This window comes from Nomia melanderi, chromosome 2, assembly GCF_051020985.1.
Source record: "Nomia melanderi isolate GNS246 chromosome 2, iyNomMela1, whole genome shotgun sequence".
Classification (NCBI taxonomy): domain Eukaryota; kingdom Metazoa; phylum Arthropoda; class Insecta; order Hymenoptera; family Halictidae; genus Nomia; species Nomia melanderi.
The window spans coordinates 31263827-31286760 of NC_135000.1; the positions used below are offsets into that span (position 1 = coordinate 31263827).

The 22934-nt window shown below is 38.4% G+C and overlaps 5 protein-coding genes and 2 long non-coding RNA genes across 12 annotated transcripts; 3 read left to right on the forward strand and 4 right to left on the reverse strand.

Moving 5' to 3' along the window:
• The first annotated feature begins 42 nt into the window (after positions 1–42).
• On the forward strand, positions 43–7127 carry Vps15 (vacuolar protein sorting 15). Of its 2 annotated transcripts, XM_031983472.2 has the most exons (17): positions 43–234; positions 684–864; positions 943–1086; positions 1404–1558; positions 1623–1813; positions 1906–2648; positions 2721–3029; positions 3098–3481; positions 3650–3973; positions 4058–4387; positions 4473–4623; positions 4709–4822; positions 4891–5083; positions 5163–5328; positions 5400–5670; positions 5751–6081; positions 6219–7127. In XM_031983472.2, exons 1-17 carry the CDS (start codon positions 143–145, stop codon positions 6445–6447), a joined length of 4308 nt encoding a protein of 1435 aa, XP_031839332.1. In that variant the 5' UTR covers positions 43–142; the 3' UTR covers positions 6448–7127. The 2 variants fall into 2 exon arrangements, 1 of the variants encoding a protein (XP_031839332.1); XR_004235593.2 differs by lacking the exons at positions 5163–5328; positions 5400–5670; positions 5751–6081; positions 6219–7127 and having other exon boundaries at positions 4713–4822; positions 4891–5040.
• On the reverse strand, positions 985–3680 carry LOC116429933 (uncharacterized). The gene is made up of 3 exons (XR_004235598.2): positions 3418–3680; positions 1503–1548; positions 985–1430 (listed from the first exon to the last, which is right to left on the reverse strand). It is a non-coding gene; the product is annotated as an uncharacterized LOC116429933 (long non-coding RNA).
• LOC116429931 (uncharacterized) lies at positions 6089–8761 on the reverse strand. The gene is made up of 4 exons (XR_004235594.2): positions 8747–8761; positions 8011–8652; positions 7129–7438; positions 6089–6340 (listed from the first exon to the last, which is right to left on the reverse strand). It is a non-coding gene; the product is annotated as an uncharacterized LOC116429931 (long non-coding RNA).
• A 1511-nt stretch (positions 8762–10272) lies between these two features.
• On the forward strand, positions 10273–15181 carry LOC116429957 (neurocalcin-delta B-like). Of its 3 annotated transcripts, none has more exons than XM_031983522.2 (5): positions 10273–11208; positions 11870–12002; positions 12638–13007; positions 13092–13290; positions 13406–15181. In XM_031983522.2, the coding sequence occupies exons 2-5, from the start codon at positions 11882–11884 to the stop codon at positions 13451–13453; spliced, it is 738 nt and encodes a 245-aa protein (XP_031839382.2). In that variant the 5' UTR covers positions 10273–11208; positions 11870–11881; the 3' UTR covers positions 13454–15181. The 3 variants fall into 3 exon arrangements, with proteins under 3 accessions (XP_031839382.2, XP_031839381.2, XP_031839383.2); XM_031983521.2 differs by lacking the exon at positions 10273–11208 and adding an exon at positions 11261–11562; XM_031983523.2 differs by lacking the exon at positions 10273–11208 and adding an exon at positions 11265–11562 and having other exon boundaries at positions 12677–13007.
• Sec20 (vesicle transport protein Sec20) lies at positions 13379–14811 on the reverse strand. Of its 2 annotated transcripts, XR_004235600.2 has the most exons (4): positions 14663–14811; positions 13966–14380; positions 13626–13888; positions 13379–13546 (listed from the first exon to the last, which is right to left on the reverse strand). XR_004235600.2 is itself a non-coding variant. In XM_031983524.2 (3 exons), exons 1-3 carry the CDS (start codon positions 14741–14743, stop codon positions 13701–13703), a joined length of 684 nt encoding a protein of 227 aa, XP_031839384.1. In that variant the 5' UTR covers positions 14744–14811; the 3' UTR covers positions 13379–13700. The 2 variants fall into 2 exon arrangements, 1 of the variants encoding a protein (XP_031839384.1); XM_031983524.2 differs by having other exon boundaries at positions 13379–13888.
• Positions 15014–17385, reverse strand: Idh3b (isocitrate dehydrogenase [NAD] subunit beta, mitochondrial). The gene is made up of 6 exons (XM_031983520.2): positions 17247–17385; positions 16745–16804; positions 16427–16636; positions 15956–16347; positions 15672–15861; positions 15014–15585 (listed from the first exon to the last, which is right to left on the reverse strand). Exons 1-6 carry the CDS (start codon positions 17286–17288, stop codon positions 15355–15357), a joined length of 1125 nt encoding a protein of 374 aa, XP_031839380.1. The 5' UTR covers positions 17289–17385; the 3' UTR covers positions 15014–15354.
• A 749-nt stretch (positions 17386–18134) lies between these two features.
• On the forward strand, positions 18135–21827 carry lost (methenyltetrahydrofolate synthase domain-containing protein lost). Of its 2 annotated transcripts, none has more exons than XM_031983355.2 (5): positions 18135–18502; positions 18681–19066; positions 19149–19495; positions 19571–19784; positions 19897–21827. In XM_031983355.2, the coding sequence occupies exons 1-5, from the start codon at positions 18487–18489 to the stop codon at positions 20281–20283; spliced, it is 1350 nt and encodes a 449-aa protein (XP_031839215.1). In that variant the 5' UTR covers positions 18135–18486; the 3' UTR covers positions 20284–21827. The 2 variants fall into 2 exon arrangements, with proteins under 2 accessions (XP_031839215.1, XP_031839216.1); XM_031983356.2 differs by having other exon boundaries at positions 18136–18502; positions 19571–19778.
• Positions 21828–22934: the final 1107 nt, after the last annotated feature.

A 22934-nucleotide genomic window follows, 5' to 3' on the forward strand; every position in this document is an offset into this window, starting at 1 on the left:
TCATTGAAAAGATATCGTCTAGGAAATTTTTGCGTTGTAATCATTGTATGTCCGCAATGGATTTCCCTGGACTGAGTGAAGTTGGCACAAAATGGATGCTGCTTGCAAATACATCAGTTTTAACTAAACATCGACTTACAAAATGGGAAATCAATTAGTCGGTATTGCGCCTAGTCAAATATTTCCAGTAGAACATTATCTGACAGACCATAGTGATTTATTATTCGATGTAAAGTAAGTACATTTATTCTACGTTGAACAAACGAAACATTGGTTTTTTTGCACCAACCTATGTTCTGTCAAAATTTCTCCTAGCATACTAAATGAAAAACAAAACCATTAAACAACATTCTTTATGTTTAAAAAAGATCATATTATGCCTTGCATTGAACACTTTCAAATAATCAGACACGAACGATAAATTTTACAAGTTACGTTCGTTCGATCTATTGATCATAAATATTTATACAAATTTGTAATTCGTAGACTCATTTGTTGAATACAGGAATTTAAATAGAGTTGACATTATGCATTGAAACTTCCATTACTTTTCAATTAAAGAGAAAGTATTTAGTTTCACACATGTTTTACACATTCACATATGTTTAATTATATGAAAGCTATAGTCTATTGATTTGTTACATATTTTCTATGTTTCATAATTATTTTTTAAATGTTTGTAGCTTAGGAAGTACCAGATTTTTTAAAGTGGCTCGGGCTAGAAGCCAGGAAGGACTTATAGTAGTAAAAGTGTTTGTTATACATGATCCGACATTACCATTATCCGTTTATAAAGATAAACTTGAAGAAATTAGATCTAAATTAGCATCTGCTGTAAATTGCCTACCCTTTCAAAGAATGATCGTGAGTGTTTTCAGTTATTATATAATCTGTATATCGTATGTGTTTATTCAAATTAAAATAATTCTGTACTTGTATTAGCTCACAGAAAAATCAGGATCAATAATGAGGGAATATGTAAAATATTCTCTTTACGATAGAATTAGTACGAGACCATTTTTAACAAGTATTGAGAAAAAGTGGATTACTTTTCAAGTTTTGTACGCATTACACCAAGCTCATAAGGTGAGACATCATTTAAATTACCAAGAATGATACTATTGATGTTATTTATAAATATCTTCTGTTTTGTTTTAGTTTAAATTACCTTATAGTTAAGCAGTATTGTTATATTACATTATATAAAGTATATTATATCATAGAGTTTCAGTTATCTAGAAAATTAATTCTTAGTTGTTAAAAGGACACATTAAAATGCTTTTCACAGCATCAGACAATGAATATATCTACAGTCCTGTAGTTCTGAAAAATCACACGATATGCTCCACTGACTCAGTTTCACGTAGGAAAAAATTAAAACATCACTTCTCATTTGACTGTAGTTTGGAGTCTGCCACGGTGACATAAAACTAGAAAATATTATGATTACCAGTTGGAATTGGATTCTGCTGACAGATTTTGCAAGTTTTAAACCTACTTACTTGCCTGAAGATAATCCTGCTGATTTTTCATATTTTTTTGATACATCTAGAAGAAGGTATATTTAATATTGTCATTATCGAATTATCACGAAATACATTGATTTTATTTAAAAATTTCAGAACATGTTACATTGCTCCTGAACGGTTTGTGAAAACATTATCTTCAGAATTAAGCAATACATTATTATTATCTGAACAAGAGTTAAAAACAGGTGATTTACAGCCAATGATGGATATTTTTTCTGCAGGCTGTGCTTTAGCAGAATTGTATAATGAAGGACATCCCCCCTTTGACTTTTCTCAATTATTAGGTGCGTATTTAATGCATAAAGATTGTCCAACTTATACGTACAATAATATCGTGAGAAAATATTGAAAGATTGTTTTGTTATAACATATTAAGCGTATAGGAACAATGAGTATTCCGTGAGCAAGCATTTGGATGCGATAGAAGATTCAGGAATACGTGAATTGCTTGGATCTATGCTGGAGAGAAATCCGGCAAACAGGAAGAGCGCTGAAATTTATTTGGCTCAGGCTCGTGGCACGATATTCCCAGAATATTTTTATTCCTTTCTGCAGTCTTACATGCTTATTTTCTCCGCTGCTCCAATTTTATCGCCAGATGAGAAGATAAATAGACTTAAGAAAGATATAGGAAACTTTATTAATATTTTAAAAGGAGAAGAAAATGAAAGGAAAACAAGTAATATAAAAGCTACAGAGACCATTAGAAGTAATCAGTTTGATAATAACATAGAATCAACTAAATACGATTCTACCCACAGTGAAGAGAATACCATTATAGATGGTGATAGTGATCAAAGTTTCGATAAAAGCGAATTGAATCAGGTCGACGCGAAAACAGTTTCAATGCAAGAGAATAAATTAAAGAATCAGGCGAATCAGCAGGCAGAAATTAAAGGGTATGAAGGACGGAAACAGAAAGTAGATGTAGAAAGTGAGAAGAAGCCTTTTTCGACTCCAGATCCTTTGGAAGGATTAGTTATCATAACTCAGTTGGTCACCTCTTGCATACGAGGTTTACATCATTCTCAATCCAAACTGCAAAGTTTAGAAATACTCCTCGAATTAGCAGAGAATACGTCAGATGAAACAATACTCGACCGAATATTGCCATATATTGTAAGTAACCGCACAGATACTTCAGAAAATTTAAGAAACATTAACATTATTTTTATACGGAATATCTTACAGTTTCATTTAGTTCATGATCCTGCCCCACGAGTAAGAGTATCAGCTATACATATATTAACAAAATGTTTACATCTAGTGAAATCGATCCCACCAACAGATGTGAACATTTTTCCGGAATATATTTTACCAGGTCTAGCGCATATCACGCAGGATGAAGCTGTTATCGTAAGAGCTGCCTATGCAGAAAATATTGCACATTTGGCACATATTGCGCTGCGTTATCTGGAGAATTCTCACTTATCTAACTTAGGTAATAAAGAAGGTCCAAAGCCAAGTTACGACAATGAGCTCCAGACATTGCATGAAATGGTAATCAACTGAATACTTTCATAATCGCCTTTACTTCTGCTGAATACTAAATCATCTGATATTATTAGGTACAACAATCTGTGTCCATGTTATTAACAGATCCTCAAAATTTGGTAAAACAAACGTTAATGGAGAGCGGAATAAATAAACTTTGCGTGTTTTTTGGCAAGCAGAAGGCGAATGATATATTACTTAGTCATGTTATTACTTTCTTAAATGATAAAGAAGACAAGGAATTAAGGGGTTCCTTTTTCGAGTGTATCGTGGGTGTAGCTGCTTACGTTGGATGGCACAGTAGCCCTATACTTATGCCTCTCCTTCAGCAAGGATTAGCCGACCCCGAGGAATTTGTAACGACTAAGGCTATCAATGCAATGGCAACGCTTACCGAATTAGGTCTTTTACATAAGTCAGCGCTTTATCAGCTGTTATACGAGACTATGGTCTTTCTAGTGAGTCACTGTTCAACAATACTAATGACAAACCCTTTAAGTGCTGTAGCCGTATATATGCTTTTCCTATCTTTTTAATCTCACACGTGACCTGGTCATAAATATTCAGCACTCAATGGGTTACGAAGTACTTACAATCAAATGTCTTTAACATAACATTACGCGTAGGTGCATCCAAATCTATGGATAAGGCATGCAACAGTTGGTTTCATATCCGCTGCGGCAAGGACGCTTAACTTAGTGGACGTTCAGTGTAAAGTGCAAACAATGATTCAACCGTACTTAAAACATCCTCTGATTCAGATAGAAAAAGAGATTTTACTGTTAGAAGCTTTGGTATCTCCTATACCAAGAATCGTGTACGACTCTGTCGTGAAATACAATGATATAGAAGAACTGTTCCAAGTTCTTGAACAAAGGCAGGCAGCTCGCGCGAAAGCGATAACCGGGATCGTGCCGCAATACAACGAAATGAGTAGTTCGTTGCGAAACGTAAGTTACAAGTTCCCTCGTCTGCGCTGCACCAAGATAGACGCGTTGCATAAATTTCAAAAGAAGTAAACAAGATACTTGCAGCTTTTCAGACGATTAAGTTCGGAATCCATGACCGAGACTGTTGAAGATCAGTTGATGATAATGAAACCGCATTTGATGAAAATTAATAAATACCGGAACTCGGTAGACGCGAAACAAAGTACAACAAAATCTATGGACGGAAAGCTAGAGTTAAGTTCTATGAAAGACAGGATACGACACCACATTGTGATACTGTATCCCGACACGAAGGCGGATCTCGGTTTGCCGCCGTTTAAACGATTAGATCGCAGAACGTCGGACAGCGTTGGCACGTATGCGACGATGAACCAAGAATGGCGTACAATGTTTGCAGCTCAAGACAATGCTCAAGTAATTCAAGAAAACTAACCCGTTTGCATCCGTCACGTTTTATACGATATTAATCAATGTCTTTTTACATACATACATATTATAGCATACCGTGAAAATGTCAAATATGACTGGAAGTAGCGGGAGTCCTAGCCAAAGTTTGCACGGGGGAGATATACATTTATCTCCTCAACACAGCTTGTCCGATATGAACAGCATAAACGATCATTCCCTTCACGAACGTTCATATATTCAATGTATGTCTCTCTCTATCTCTCTCAGAATACTCTTTGACAGCGCAAAGAAATGTCACGAGAAATACAACTTTCTGTAATTCTTCAGACAGGTGTGCTCCTTGCAGATTAGAGGTGAGACAATTGACATACCGAAAGCAAGAACAACACGCTGCAGCGTTAAGGGCACAGCACTGGGCTGATAACATTGCATGGCAGACTGGTAATTGATGATCGTTACTTTCAGATATCGTGTTAATATTTAGAAGATATTTTTCTGACTCTCGACAGGTTCGAGATTATTGCCAAGTGGTTGGAGACCTCGAGGGGTTCCGGTTGCTCATCTTCATGAACACAGAGCAGCTGTAAATAGGCTAGTCTCTATACCGGATACTAGTTTATTCGCGAGTAGTTCTGCGGACGGATGCATTAAGATATGGGACGCTAGTAAAATGGAAGGTCGGAACATTGCTAATCGTTCTAGGTAAATGATCCTCTAAATCTCGATATCGTGTCCTTGACGTATGGTTCGTTAAACCTAAAGCGCACTTGAATTGCATCAGGCAAACCTACATGCACAGAGGTGGACCTTTGGTTGGCTTGGCGGTGTGCGATCAGGGACAATCATTAGCGAGTTCCGCCAGCCAATCAGGCACTGTGTTTGTTTTACGGATTGAACCGAATTCAAGCAAGACCAGTGTCATTGGAACTAGACAATTGGACCTTCAGGTAAACGATGTCTGCTAATCCCCTTCCTTATCGTTTCTAAATATAAAATTACATGCAAAATCACAACGCAGGAAGAAGGCTGTGCAGTCGACTTACAGTACTTAGATTCCGGATCGCAATCAGTTCTTGTATACGCTTCATTGTATGGGTCATTGGTGGGCTGGGACCTACGGTGCCCTGGCACGACATGGCGTTTAGAGAATGATCTGAAGGATGGCGTGATCACCTCGTTTTGCGTGAATAACTATCAACAGTGGCTAACACTTGGTACCAGTTCGGGCGTGCACACGTGTTGGGATTTGCGATTTCAGTTACCGATAACCAGTATCCATCATCCTACTGGTACATTCATACAATCCATCAAGCTTGGCGAAGCGATTGTCTAATTCATACTGTTATGATATTCCTAAAATTTTTTTTAGGCGCGAGAGTCAGGAAGGTGATCACACATCCAACAGAGCACTCGTGGATAATTTCAGCTGTACAAGGCAACAACGAGATCTCTATGTGGAACCTTGAAACTGACTTCCGACAAATGGTTCTGTGGGCGTCCAGCGCACCTCCGCTCAGTCATTCCCAAGGGGGTCATAGCGTGTACGCTATATATTCAGGGTGTATCGATCGTTCCGCCTTTCTGTTGGCTGGCGGTGCCGATATGAGATTACGTTTCTGGGACTTGAACTCCCCCAGCGAGTCGTACGTCGCGTTACCTGCAGCGAACGACGTCACCCCTCCAAGTTCGTTAGCGTACGAGTTAGTATTCAGTTTACGATCATGCCATTTCTTTTATTATATACATATTTTATGTACAATATATAATTTACCCATATACAAGTTTGTCACATGGCACAGATTACGTCATGGATAAAGCATTCCCGTTGCGTTTTCAGGCAACGTTTAATAGACGGAACGAACGTGGTACTGGAAGTTCTGGCTGGTGGCGGGCCCACGCCGTCATCCGTTGGAGGAAGCAGCGTCCGAACAAGAAACTCCGAGGAGGGCGGCCAGGGACCTGAAACACCACCGTCAGGGCATCACGACACGATTTCCGCCGTGGCAATGTCGAACACCTGTATCCTAACCGGGAGTACAGACGGTCTGATACAAGTCTGGAAATGATTGTTCTCTCTTCCTTTGTTTGCGGTGTTCCATCGTTGCACACAGTGTACAAATTTTTCTAACGTAGAAAACAAATCGACCAGACATCGAGATTTTGTACGAACATGCTGCTATAGTAATTCTGTGATTTTTTATTTGTATATAGTATGTAATATATTAATATATATAAATCGTATTTATTAAGACCATTGATAATCGTAACGATAGACACACCATGCATTTCTGGGAACGGAATATGTAACGTAACGTTTCGAAAAAGGTTAATTCAACGACACCGTAATCCTTCTGTAATTATAAATGATTTATTTTTCTACGTGAAACCGTGAAACCGACGAAAGAGCTTGATGTACTGTAACATACGATATATACACAATAAACAGTTTTTCGACATAGAGTTTAGCATGATAGCAACGACTAATCGCGAGACACGCTGGATAACAGACAAAATGAAACGTGAAAACTCTGTAACGATCAGTGTACAAAATGAAATGCGCCGTGTTAGAGTGGAAAAAGAAACGATATTGTTCATTTGGTATATTATTTATACTGGCTGGCGTATACTGACTGCGTACTTCTGTGTTAGTTTAATAGCTCACTTGTATACCGACTGAAATACTCATAACCAGTGGATATCTTCGTATTCCCTAATATTGTTACAATAAATTCATATTTTTAACGCACCTGTGCGATTACCGATCACTCCCAATATTATCCGTTCCGGTTGATCACCAGGGGCAAGCCGGCACAGCGGGATAAGGAACTTTGCCCGGGAACGCGTACGGGTCTGGATTTATCGTCCTGCAGATTTCCTTCCACCTGTGATTCCCTCTTTGCCCTCCTTGCCTCGGCACCCGGTAATCGTAACCCGATCGACCGAATAGAACGTCAAACCACGGGGCAGCGGTCGCGGCGACGATCAACATCAGAACCATCAACAGAATCTTCATCTTTGCTGGCTACGTTCGCTGCTACCTTAAAAACTTACGGACACCTAGAGAATAAGAAACCAAACGAAACTTTTATCAAATATCCTTATTTATCGATACAGAAACAATTCAAGTCGTGAATTCCGAAAGAAGTACACTTTTTAGAGTTATTCATAGTTTGTCAATGCTTGCAGCAGAAAACAGAATAGATGAACGAATTAAGGTGAACAGAAAAATTGATCTCGACTGCTGATGACTTGCGCTGTTTTGGAGTTCACGACGTTAATTGTATATTAGAGAATTCAACGATACCATGTCGTAATCATTGGATCAATGGAAATTCTTAGACTCGACGGCTTATCAATGTTACACGCGATGAAATAAAGTGTCGGTTTTAAAGTATTTTCCGATTAATTTCAATGAAGACAATACTGTTCGCCGGACGATCGTGTTGTTACTAAAAGCTTCCGTTCTCCGGAGTAATCCTTAGGTGCCCGGTGGTACTCGTATGTGCACATACGTATCAACGCACGGGTAGCCAAGCACAGAGCAAAACGTAACGAACTTTCGTGCTAAAAGGCCCGATTACCAATTATTGCGACATGTATTTGGTGAACTCGAGTTCGCTGCTCCTCACTTTCAAACTTCACACTTCTCGAGCAAGCCCATTTGCGACACTTGCTTCCCTTCGGCTGGCGAACGCCACTTTGTACCCCGGTATCCGACCGACGCCGACGATTTCTTCCCCGCCGGATATTCGACCGGTGCTCCCTTTTGTTTTTATCTTTCTGCTCTTTTTCCTCGCCTTCTTCCACGGAAGTTCGAGCTGTACTCGCGGCAACGGGCACACTCTCGCAGTGGAGAGATGCTGGATGCTTACTGCTGTTTTATACACCAGGACTGCCCTACCGCTCAGAAAAAATTGCCCCGGTGGACGTTGTAAACACGTTTACCGCCTGCTGCCATTGTTTGCCACGGCCACGATTAACGCGTTCACTGCCATCAGAATTTTTAGCGTTTCCTATAATATTACTTGTTCTTTCGTCATGCAGGCAGATTCCATTAGAATTGATTATTCGTGATTTGCTAGGATAATTCTTCGTAATTAAATCAATCTTTTTATCGTCATTGCTTTCGAGCAATTTGGAAGCTCCGGCGATCGGTGACCCTGTGGACAACGCGTTGAATCCGTGGATTCACCACGAAATTCATTTGGCAACTGGTTTCTAGAACGATTCTTCTGTGAGTCGATTTTTGAATTGGTACTTCGATCGTTCGACTGAAAATTAATTGTCATTTTAAACCGACTCATTCATTTGGAAACAATGAGACGATTAAAATTTGTTGAAGTTACAGCAATCTTTGAACCTGACCTCGGAGAATGCTCTTCACGGTGCACTCTGATCGGTTGCTGTTTAAGCTATTTATTTTATTCAAGATCTCTTCGAGATCCGTTGACAACGGTTGTAAACGGAGTCATTGCATAACGATTAACAGATTATTTTCGGACGAGCAAATTTGTGCCCGAATCCGCGTCGATGCATAACAATGGAGGAATATATACTCTCGCATTGAACTTGGGGAAGACCCTATCTGCTCATCTCCGGCGACTACAGCGAATTCTTATTCGCGAAGCGTACAACTGTTTTCGTATTCCGCGCAGCGGATTTTGTCTAAATAAAATACAATGATAATGCGTAGAATGACGACTTAATGACGGTTACTCATTTACCCGGCACGCCGATGCGCAGAACCTGCATTTCCGTTGTTCCCCGAACTGTCGCAGGATCCTTACGTAAATGTTCAGTTTCAAACGCATCATTTCGCAAAACATTTGCACGATTATGCGTGAAATGATTATTCTACGAAACGAACAGTAGAATCGAAGCAGTCCATTGAAGAAACGCGATTTAGTTTACAGTTCCGACGATAATCCAATTACGTATTGCCCCAGTTCGCAGCAGCATTTGTGTCAAGGTTCCCGGTACATCTAATCTTCGCACTATCTGTTGAATTTACACGAACAAATTCTTCCGAGAAAAGACTCCGATCGAGGGTTATCGCATTGTCCCGCGTCTCCCCATTTGCTCGTGTAAAAATCCTCATAACCGGTACGCCGAACCGGTAAATCCTTGGTCGTACAATTTTATCCTTCCAAATTGTCAATAAAGCAATGAAAATAGAGCACCGGCTACTTTCCCGTAATTAAGCATCGCGAATCATGTTTTTCGATCGGCATTTAGAATGCTCCTGGAAGTCGGCAACTTGGAACGGGTTAAATCTATCTCGCGTACCGAGCACACCGCGAACGTCCGCGTGAACTCGTGGTTTTGCCGATTAAACGATGAAGGAGAAGTGTTCCCGAGGAAAGATAATATTACGCTCAAAGAACCCGCGAGTCCCGTAAGTTCGTGAAGTTCGTAGAACTTCGATCCGCTTAGGCTCCGCGCGGTTCCCGGCCGAACCGCGGGCCATTCTGCAAATAGCAGAGAGCCGGGTTACGCGCATTCGTTCTTATTAAGGTTCACCATGACTAAGCAGCGACTATTTCCTATTACCGTAATAGCCGGTTTCCAGGCTGTCGAACTATTAATAGCGTTCGCCAGAGAAAGTCCGTGATTTTCTCGCGGCCTAATGAGTCCGGTCCCCGCGTGCCGACGGACTCTCAAAATCGAGCTAGGGTTCACGCCGAGATAAACGCCGGGTCACGGTGAACCGGACTTAATTACGTCAACCGCGCTCCGATAACACGTTCTGGCCGTGAACTTTGCCGGCAAACTCGTTTCTCCGGGGCGCCGGGGACCAACGGAATCCCGCGACCGGAAGTCTCTAACGCGACCAGATGAATCATCCAGTAGTAGTCGAGCGAGAAAAATGTGTCCCGCGCGGACATGTTCTTCTATTAGTATTCCCCGGGCGGCTCGCGCATGGAAACACATGAACAAGCAGCTTCTATTATAAGATGTTCAACCGAAGAACGGCATGCGTCGAGCGGTACCGCGTACAGACGCGTTCGTTTGTAGTAAATAAATCATTCTTAGCTACCGGCTGAAGCAATCGGAGGTAGACTGGGAATATTTATGGAGACGCGCGCTTTTAGGCGTTGATTTATTGGAAAGCCGCTGAAGCTGCAGGCGGATCTGCAGTCCCCGATAACAAAATCAGGGCCACCATGGTTTTTTACATTTCTTGCGGTAATCGTAGCGTTGAAGGTCCAAACGGTAATTTAACACTAGGTTTACGGAGTGCGTCAATTTGACGCATACTGAATTTATAAACATTACTTGGTAAACGTTTATGTCGATTTTGGTTGATGCAGTCACAAGAATACGTATCGTAATAACCTAATTTCAAATCCTTAATTTCCAAGATCTAAATGGTCGAACATCAATTTTTCATAGTGTTAAGAATAACTTCGTCGTGGTGTTGAGAGCAAAAGTTCAGCAAGGAAATTAAGTCGGGGTTAACGAATATGAAACGACCAGATTGCTGGTTCATTGCTGATCCTCTCAAAGGTTCCATCAATGGTGGCCCTAGCTTTCTGAGGTACCGTAGTATAAATGCACCAAATTCGCAGTCTAATTTTAAGCAGTGACATCGATAAGTTACAATTGATCAATGAACGTCGTCTAGTTTCTTCCTTCCACTCTCATTAGGTGGCTCGATGCAAATAGATTTGGAACGACAGTTACGTTAATTTATTAATAGAAGAAACGGAAGCAATAAAAAAACCCTTGTCAAACGCGCGACGTTCATAGCGACTAATTCTTCGTATAATTCCTCGTGTCGCAAAAAAGTCTGCGCCGAGGTAACGTCCAAATGGACGAATAGAAAGGTAAACAGTTCGTGATCTATCACAACATGATTTTTCTAGGCGCAGTCCAATTTTATCATCAGCGTGATTCCGACATTCTGTTTGTTGGTCTTCGGCATGAAACGAAGGCGTAACGTATCACCCGCGAATGTGTACGGGGCCAGGCGTATTCTTCAAATTTATCGTCTAAATATTTTGAATACGGATTTCCCTGAAACCGCTCTTCAACGTCGGTTGCACCACGTGCGTCAGTTCCGTTTCGCCGGTGATTGAGCGTGCTTCTGCAATTCGGGTTTCTCGCGAGTCGCATCGGTCACCGAGTTCCCCGACCTCCGTTGCTCTGTCGTCGAAGGAACCGAGCATGGCGATACTCGAGTAACGCACGATTCTTGCATTCTAAAATAAAGAAAATTTTCGTATGTACAATTGGGAGATGGCTCGATGTCTAATGAAACTGCACAAGGGCGAGAGGTGTTTGTCCAGTTTATAGTTCCATAGCTTCGATCGGTTACGCGTAAACGCATCGACGAGCGAATCGGTGATCGAGGATATCGGGAATCAATAATACTAACAGAAAATTGAGTAACAAAGGATGAACGCTAATCGATCAGCCTAGCCATCGAGTGATCTTCTGACAGTACGCGCCCTTCCACGGTTGTAAACAACGCTTCTTTCGGTTTAGATATTATTAAGGATGTCTAACAACACCAATGCGGAGGACAAGGACAGTTTGCAGCTGAAAAACCGAGCGAGCCTCTCGTTGAAGATGCAACGGAGCTTCAAGAAAATGAAGAGGAGCATTCGGAAGATCACCGGTACGTCTACAACAAAGTTAAGTCATTTTCTAAACACTATCGCGTTTGATGCTCGATTTGATAAATGATCGTCACCTTAACGTAATCTACTCTAATGCCATCGGTTCGCCGATACAGGGTGTTGCAAAACAGGTAGGACGACCGGATAGAAAGTGATCTTACGCGTAAAGCTGAGCCAAGTTTTTCGCATTTTGTCTAGCTTCTTTTGGTAATTGCAGATGACGTAATTCGCTGAAAAAGAAAATGAGAATACTATCCGTCTAATATAAGCTTGTACCGTGTCGAATTCGTACACTTAGATTTAATGATCCCCCAGGAATAAACGTTGACTTCGATACGTCATCGTTAATCTGCGAATTTTTATGCAGACACAACTTTTCGTGGACTAATCTCATTTTATTCGAGATAAATTTCAAAGGAAGCGGAAGAACCCATTAAACTCGAGAATACTCTAAAGATATCAAATCTATATAATTATCATACGCCTGATTTCCAAGGTCAGCTGCTGCAGGTGTGCTGCCTACATTGAAACACCCTGCATTACCTAAGAGCGCGAGTCCGGCTAAAAGAATTCATCCATCGCAGTGCTGGCACAGATAAAAATTATCGTACAAGACGATTTTCAATACTTTTAGAATCTTCGACGACTGTTCAACCTCACTGCGTTTTCGTAGAGAACATGCAAGACGACGAGAGGCAGCCGCCGTATATATTTCCGGAACGGCTCTCCTCTTTAACGTACCAAACGGGATTCACGAAGGACGAAATAAGGAAGCTGTATCGCACATTTAAACAGTATTGTCCGCGAGGAGCGGTGACCACGAACGACCTGAAACCGGCTTACGCGAAATTATTCCCGTTAGGGGACCCAGCCAAGTACACGCAGATAGTGTTCAACACCTTCGACAGAGACGGCGACGGTATTATCAGCTTCCAAGACCTCCTCGCCGAGGTAGCTCTGATCACGAACGGCGACCTGGATCAAAAGCTCTCCTGGATCTTCAGGTGATTGGAGAGAATAATCGCAACCGTTTGCGGGCCGGCCTGTGTGTGTTCTTACTTTCTAGTCTCGCCCTCCTCTCTCGTTAGGTTCTACGACTTAAACGGGGATGGTTACATCACGAGAAAGGAAATGCTGGTCATAATATCCGCGATTTACGAAATGCTACATAATGGGCACACCGTCCAGCGAATGGTCGACAGACACGTAGACATGGTTTTCGAGAAATTGGATACCGATAAGGACGGAGTCATATCTCGAGAGGAATTTATGAGCAGCTGCAAAAATGTACGAGAAATTAGTGTGGTATCTGGCTTGGCTGATCGAGAAGTCAGAACACGTTTCGTTATAATTATTAGAAAGTATGTAATAAATAAACGTTGATATTTCTCTTTTATTTCAGGATTCCATGATCCAGAATCAGCTGACAATATTTAATCAGTTTTGGTGATGAAATGTTTTAATACCAAGCTTCCTAAAGTGTATCGTTCCTTGAAAAAAATGCGACCGTGGCGTCCCCCGACTTTATACTAGTTTCTTGTTCCTATAATAAAATAGTTATATAGAGTATAAGTCTCTCTTAAAGTAAAATAACGTTTAACATTATACGTAGAGTTACTAACGATCACACTTCAGAAAATATCTCTCCTATCAGAAAGATGTATGTAGACAGTTTTGTGTAAAACAGTTTTGTACTTTCAGAACAACCTCTTCTGTAGAATGTAAAGGACACATGCGAGGAAAAATGCAAATGCCAGAGCTAATAAAACTTTGTCTGTGACTTCCCTTCTACCATATTTCCCTAAAAGCTTTCCTGATTGAACTATCACTTGCTGTTGGCGTTCCAACTCATTTGTGGTACTAGACACCTTGTCCGATGAGATTACTGAAACATAGAAAAATTTGAGTTACATAAATCATATTTTGCTGGATTCAAACATAGTGTATAAATGAAATATATACTTAATGTGTCCAATGTGTCTGCACTTCTTTGAGTTGTCTCAGCCAAATGTCTAGATATACTTAGCAGTTTGTCAGAGAGCTGACTGGATGCGTTTGCCAAACTTCTTCTATCGTGTCTTTTGCGTACAGCTGCTTGATATTCTTCAGGCATTGATAATAGCTCTTCTTTGGAAAGTTTATCTATCACACACATGCTAACAATATTAGCCTTACGAAATGCAGTTAAGGAATTTTTAGACTGTTGCTTGTAGGTATTTATTTCTGCCTGCAAGTCTGTTTTCTTTTTCTCCACGAGTTCTGTATCTGCCAATGATTCTAACTTGGATATGGAGGAATGTAAAGATTCTAATTTCGCTCTGCCTTCTTTATTTAAATCCATGAGCAGCTCCAATGGACCAATACATTGTTGTATATCCTAAAACATAATATCAGTTAATAATAAAAAAGAAGACAAACTTAAGAAACTGTTATCTTTTCAATATTTTAAACTAGGTTAGAACTATTGTTATAGTAGAAAAATGTATTAAAATAAAATTCTTCTAGTATAAAACACTCATGAAATGTATGAGCAATAATTAACTAACTAAAATATATTTTATTTATAACTGTAAAAGTACAATTTTCTTGATACTGGAATTCGAGGTTACATTTAAAATTCTTATTCTTATACAAAGTTTTTGTTTTTAATAATAATTACTTGAATCAGAGCTGTAAGTTCAAGATGGTTTTTTACAATATCTTGACGTATTTGTTCCAATTCGTAATCCTCGGTATCCATGGATGCACGTGCTTTTTGACAGTTCGTTTATGTATCCTATAGTACCATAAGCAAAAACAGAACGTACTTATTTAATAATTAATGTTCAGCCTGCTGTAATTGCCATGTCATATATAAACTAAAAAGGCGGATCACTGAATAATAAGTAAGTTATTTGTAAAAATTTATATAGCATGTGTGAGAAAAGGATTTCATTGTTACTATATCATAGTTAAATAATTTAAGAATTTTAAATAAGCAAGGTTGCGTTACTGAACATAATTCGGTAAATACGAGGTAGTATAATTTATTAATGTACAATTCGAGTATTACATTGTTATCATAGAACTGGCAGAGTGTTTTCTGACAAGTACATTTTTTGTCATAAATATAATAACACAGAATAATAGACAATTCTATTCGCAAATTACAATCACTTTAAATAAAATTACGACAAAATGTTCACAACAAATAAATTAGGTACAGTCTATATTGAGATAATACTGTACAATCTGATATGACCATATCAACTGTTTTTGATAATTTATGGATAGTACAATGTGTCTATTCTATTGTATTCTATGTTACATAAGTCTCTTCAATGTTAGCAGAAATTATATAACAATAATTATTTAACGAAGACAATTTATTACAGCGGTTGTGAACTCCGTTGTAGAGCTTTGTCCGCCTAAATCCTTCGTCAATACTTTTCCGTCGTTCAAGACACGATTTAATGCATCCTTAAGTTGTTCACTATAACGTTTTAAGTTAACATGGCGCAAAAGTTTTACTGCGCACAGAATCATAGCAGTAGGATTTGCAACATTTTTACCAACAGCCTCTGAATATGTGTGCCTTGCACCCTAAATTGCAAATTAATTTTTAATACATTTCACATACATTCACAGTACATTACTTCATTTTTATACATTAAATACGTTAATCTTACCGGTTCAAAGACAACACATTCAGGACTGTAACTGGCACCTGCAACTACACCAGCACCACCAACCAGGCCAGATGCAAGATTGTCTACAATATTACCATATAAATTTGGTAATACCATTACATCAAACTGATGAGGATTGGATACCATTTGCATGGTACAGTTATCGACAATCATAGTTTCAAATGTAATTCTGCAATAAAACGGTATAATTATTGTCTATCAGTAACAAACAGACTGTTAATCTTATACACTTGTCATGTTGTAAATCAAACTCAAATTTATACCTAGGATACAATTTAGCTATTTCTTGGCATGATTTTAAGAAAAGACCATCACCAAGTTTCATGATGTTAGCCTTATGAACACAAGTAACCTTCTTACGGTTGTGCTTTAAGGCATAGTCAAATGCAAATTTTGCAATCCTTTGACTTTTAGTTGCAGTTACTATTTTTAAGCATTCTACCACACCCTTCACAGATTCGTGTTCCAATGCAGAATATTCTCCTTCTGTTTGTTCTCTGATGATAATGCAATCCACATTCTTATGACGGCATTTAACACCAGGTAAAGATTTTACATGTACCACATTTGAATACAAATCCAGGCTTTTACGTAATTTCATATTTAATGTTTGTAGCTCTCCAGTCATGGAATGGTCCGGTGTTGCTAAAATTCCCTATTAGAAATAAATTAATATTTGTTACTGGTGTATAATATCATGTATATTTGATATTTCTGTTTGAATATACAAGTACCTTCAAGCATACTCGATTTCTTGCAATACTGTTGGACACCTGTTCAAGAGGTGCACTTAAAGTTGGATTTACTTCTGAGAGAAAATATGGCTCGAATTCAACCGGCACATTCGCTGCTTTGAAAACACTCTGAACTGAAACTACTAATTCTGGTCCAACACCATCTCCTGGTATAAGAGTACATTTTATTTTTCCTTCTTGTTCAATTGCCTAAAACAAAAATTATTTATTCAAATAATCAATATGTACATTCTATGACATGGAATTATAAATTATTTGTTACAATATAAATCTTTAATACAAGGATTTAATACCTACAGTGTCTTGTTGACGTACTGCTCCTACATGTAGTGCCCTTACAGCTCCTTTCTGAGCAGTCTGCGAATAAAAATATTTTAATTAATGTCATTCTGCATATACTTGTCAAATACATAATTGAATTGTTCATACTGCATTAAAAAGCTATATTTATAATGATTGAATAACAATCTCTGAAGCCGTTCGTTATATCGATTCTATTCATGAAATTTCAACGATCTGCGTACCAAAACTCGTTACTTTGGAAAAATAGAATGTCAATTTATTTGATCAAACTTTTTTTACCGTTAAACGAATACATTTTCACGTATCTTTAAGAAAAAAGTAATTTCATATGCAATGTCCTTGTGATAATCATTGGCGCTTTCTTCGATTTCGTATATCATCCAATTGAACGAATTGCTGCATAGAACTTGACGATATTTTGATCTGGTGGAATACAGGAGGTTCGAACAATTGTATAAGCCATCAAAATTTCTTATTGCAACCGAATTAACGTTACCTGTGAAAATATTTTGTAGACGTTTCTCGCTAGTAAAGCCATTTTTCCACGACGGACTCTAGTGTCGTTCTTATTCTCTCTCTTACGGGCCAGTAGCGTATCAAATTTGGATACAATTAGGACGATTAATATCGATTTCAATCTTTTTATAATTCCATTCTCCTCGTGTTACACAAGTAACAGAACAAAACAGAAATTTATATGACCCATTCTAATCAATATTTTATTGTAAATGTCATCAAATATTATCGAATAATATTAATATGATTTTATATGTACGGTCCTGGCATCGTTGATCGTTTAGTTCGTAATCTTCCGGTGCATGGCGCTAAACGTGTGTCGATGACGTATTTGCTACAAAACTCAGTGATCACTACTGTTAGTAGTTTTAAATAATTACTCTAAGTTATTTATATCTTTAGAATATTATTCTACCATCGTTTTCTTTTTGCCTGTCTAAAAATTATCATTCAAACAGTAGACTCTTGATTCGATTATTCTATTGGTAAAGATTTTTAAAAAGTTGTTTAATGTTTCGCGCGCATAAAAGGTGTGTCAAGATGAATTCCAAGTTAGACTTTGAAACTGTAAATGGGAAGAAGTGTTTTTAAGGTAAAAGATATACGAATTTTATTCCAATAGTTTACTTTATTTTTAAAATAAATTATGTATCAAGAAAAAATACTGTTTAATTAATGTCATTACGTCCTCTTAGTAAGGACTTCTCGTAGGGACTGTTGTAATTTAAGAATATCTTTACATACATTGTCAAGTATGGAATTTATTCATTTATGTTTATTTGCCATTAAAAAACCGATTCTACAACTTTCAAAAGAACTGTGCATATAACTTTTAAATATGTCCGATATTTCCCGCCTTCGTATTCACACCTGTAAATCAGCTGTTTTTGAATCTCATGTGGCCTAACTGTCAAATGTCTTAATCTACTTCAAACTACTCTAAACAATTTAAAAGGCAGCACGGAGACTGTATTTTCGGTTTCATAAAGCTTCTTTTAAGAAACTATTCTTCATAAACGTTCAAAATTCTAGTGGATTTTATTATGTTAAGTTTACTGACGTGGTCTTGCATAGAAATAGAAACAAGCGTAAAGGGAGCAGAGATAAGTCATATAATCTATTTTTATAAAATAGTGTTTGTCATAAACAGTCTTTCCCGAATTTGTAATAAATTTTTAATAAATATATTTGCTAGAATTATTTCACTTATTTAAGTAGAAATGACAGAACAATTGCGTGAGTAACACCATGACATATTATAAACATTCACGCATTACACGTGCATTTTTAATACGGAGTATTCGCGTACGAAAAAATTCGATCGTGAAGTGTACCATTCAAAATTTTTATAAAATATTAATAAAATATTAATTACGTGGAAGGTGACTCTATTATCTTTATGTACATTTTGCAGCACCTGAAGTAACTAAACACAGTTTTCGTCAACGTATATGGGATTATTTGACGAAAAATGAATTAGTAAACTTTCCTCTCAATGTATACGATCGTATACCAAATTTCAAAGGTGCCAATGAAGCAGCCCTACGGTTAGCAGAGCTGGAAGAGTTTAAGAAGGCTAGAGTTATAAAGATAAATCCAGATAAGCCACAAGAGCCTGTGAGATTCTTAGCACTGGAGGCTAACAAAGAAATATTGGTACCAATTCCAAGATTAAGATCAGGTCTGTTTCTTCATGTTACACCAGTGGCCGGCTTGTCAAAGAATGAGTTGAGAACATTGTCAAAAATTCATGGTCTAATGGAAACTGGCAAACCACTTGGAGTGGACTCTAATATAAAGGTACATATTTATTATTGTTGTTGTACTGCAGTTATACATATTCATTTTCATTCTTTCGTATAATATTTGTGTTGTCCTTTAGGTGGACCTAGTAGTTCTGGGATCTGTGTGTGTCAGTCGAGATGGGTACAGATTGGGTAAAGGCAAAGGATTTGCAGATTTAGAGTTCGCCATGATGATGAGAATGGGTGCAGTCACCCAAGATACCACGGTTATCACAACTGTGCACGATTGCCAAATTGTTGATAGTCTTCCACCAACATTGTTTAAAGAATACGATGTACCTGTAGACATAATTGTTACACCAACCCAAACGATAATAGTAAACCCAAGATTACAGAAACCAACTGGCATAATATGGCACATGCTTACAGAGAGGAGACTGAAAACTATGCAGGTACTGCAACAGCTGAAAGAGATGGATGAAAAGTATGCATTGAAATATTGAATTTGTACCAACTACACTGATCTACGTGAATAACATGTTCAACTATTGCTTTCCAGAGATGGCAAAGTAATAACCCTGAAGGAGGAGGATGATTCTGAGTATGTGAGATATAAGAGACCATTTAGAACAAAGAGAAATACTTTTCCTGGTAACGATGGTTGCGAGGAAGAAGAGAAAGAGAAACCTGTAAGAACACGGTTTCCAAGGAGACGTGGATTTCGTGAAGTGAAAACGGAGGGCGACACTAATGTATCCTCCAACGAGGTAGAGGTTAATATATAAAGTGGAATTCCATTTATTTAAATTTTAATGAAGCGAGCACATTTATGAGGTACAATCTTGTATGTAGTAGAGTGATCGCATGGTCTTAATTTGCTTTCAGGAGAAGCTGCAAAACGGTGTTAAAAATGCGCAATCGCGCCAGAGAAATCCGAGGCCAAAGTCCAAATCGCAAATAGAATTCTCTTTAAAGCTGTCGAATATATCATCCAGCGCAAGAATACGCGATTTAAAAAACGCTTTGCTAGAGCGCGGAGTTAAGCCAAATGAAATCATTTGGCAGGGCTGTCGCGGGATTTGTTATCTTCACTTTAATAAGCTGAAGAAGAAAAGTGATTCACCGGAGCAACCAATACAGGTCGACTCGATAATGGGAAACTTGCGAGAACTCCGTATCGGTGAGTCCACTGGCAACGAGACCGATTTCATAATAGTAGAACCTGCCAAACCAATCTCGAGAATTGAAGTCACCGATGTGTCTTCTGTTTGAGAGACAGTACTTTCTGGGAACAATTATTTCAAATAATACATAGAGTGTTCCAAATTTTAACGGTTAACGTGTGACAACAGCCAAAAATAAGACAGATATTTATACATGTACGCAACTCCGTGAACTCTGTGATAACAAATGTTATCATAAGTACGGGGTGTTTGAAGCTGGAAATGGTAATGGGTTTGACTTCTAAGGAACACACCTGTATAGTTTTCATAAGGACCCATACTACTCTATATATTGTTTATATAATTGTAAAACTTTTGTCGCGACCCGACAATTATTTTTTATAGCGTTTCTAACGAAGAGTGTTATAATTTTCACGAATCGGTAGCCATTTATAACATTTTCAAAATACGCAGAGCTTTACGAGCAATTCGAGACGCAAGTATACGTAAATATTAAGCGCAAGGTAATCTTCATTATTGTACATAATTAATTTGTTAAGGCATTTAACTTATAAGGATAACAGTAGTCTATCCAGAGAAAGACTAACAAGCTTTACGTTTCTATGTATGTGAATTATCGCGAGTTTAGTTAAACGAAATCAAACGTATATTTTTTATTTATGCTCGATTAACGTGTCCATGACAATATTATAGTTTCTAATCGTTTCAATAATAATTACTGTGATTACCTAAGGAATATTTAACATTAAGGATAGTGGGTTTGAATGATTTCTTGCGTGGCCTGTTACCGAAAGCCAAAGGGCCAACATGCATATCCATGTAGCATTCGATAACGCTTATCTGACCCTACAGACTGATGATGATAGATTAATTAATCGTTAAACAAGACTTCCCCTGTGAAAAAGTGTGCATCTGAGTATTGATATCGTTGCGACCAATGAGTATTTGAACGTCTGTCATCGTTAGAATACACACAGATTAATCTGAATCGAATCGATTATTCTGACAAGGATTGATCAACGTATGAGCCATCAAGGATATCTTAAGCATTCGTTTCCACGATTTACCGATTGATCCAATAACGTACAAATCATTTCCATCGTAGCCATGTTAATCTCGCTGATCCAATACTTTTTGCCGGGGATAGTGATCGAGGGCATTCGAGAATGAAACAAACATCGGGTACATTATTTTTCTCGGAGAATATTTTCCCAGAGGGTAGATAGAAATATGAAATTCATTCTATTTTCATGCTGACATAGTCTTACCTATAGTGAACATTACAGTGTTGAGAGACGACGATGAGAAAGAATGTAACGCACGAATGAATCTTGCCGCTCGGCCCGTACACCGGGCGCGCTACGAGTGGCAAGAATCACGCGGTGCACAATTGTAGTTTGTGTGCTAGTATGATAAGAAGCAATATTTTTGTGATATTAACAAACACGATCTATCGTTCTCAGAGATCATAGATAATCATTACCATTGTTGGTTTTTGTTATTGCCGCAGCTATTGTCGATAATAGGCAGGAAAGGTACTCTGTATCCGCTGGTCGAGTCTTTGATACAGGAGGTCCATTTTTTGTGAACTTATTTTCGAGTAAGAAATAAATGAACATTTTTATGGCTGAACGAGCAGCGTAGTTCTTACCTGAACGCAAACGAAACCTCGAAGCTTCTTCCTTCGTCCTTCGACATCCAATTTCTCGAGGCTTTCAATTAGAAATCTAATTGCTCACCGCATGGAATCCATCGACGTTTCCTTCATAATTCCTAAGAAACAGCTGAAAAACTACTCCTCTATTTGTATCGTCGTCAGATCTTCCGATTAGTTCTTGTTTCGGTTTTCAATTGTTTTGGAATCGATATTTCTAACGCGTTAACATTTCTCTTTCTTCCTTCTTCCTTTAGACATAACTTTAGCAACGATCACTCGCAACATCCTCCTTTGCATCCTATTTAATTAAACATGCCCCGTAGAATTTCGAAAGATACTTGATTCCCTCCATCTCTGTAATACTGGCATTCAAGGAGCTTGTTAATTAATATCAAAAATTTTTCTCCGTAACAGGAACATTAAAACGTTAAGATCGTCGATTCGCCGAGAACTTTCCAAGTTTTATAGGGGATGAATCGATCGTAAAGAGGTGATTCTCGCCGCCTCTGAACGGCAAATTGCATTAATCTTGATCGAATTTCATGGACGCGGGTTCCCGGGAAGCTGGAGGGAAATGAAAATGCCTGCCTCCTCGACGCCTTGAATATCATTAATGTCCGCGAAAGTAGGCGTGTTTCGTTCTCTAAATTAAATGAACGAGCGCGCCGCGGGCAATGGAATTATACGACCGTCCATAAAATTATTCGAACGTTCGAGCCGGTCACGGAAAATCAGGGCTACTTAGGATACCGATACGTCGAGTTTACTATTTTCAAATGATATTACAACTTTGTATTTACAATAGAACAATAGAGAACTATTAATTATTATTCTACAAAGTTTCTATGATATTTTATTGGGATATTGAAAACAGACGGAACGTCGATATCATTCGAATAATTACGGACGACAGTCTCGTTCGTTATCGTTCGCGGTAAACAGAAAGATAAAAAACTGATTTATTAGTTGTCACAGGACATTCGGCTCGCGAGTCTTTCCAATTACTTTCCCGCTCTCCATGTCGCGTGCTGTCTGCGTCCCGATATGTCGTATCGATTCCCGACGTTTTTCTTCCTTCTCCC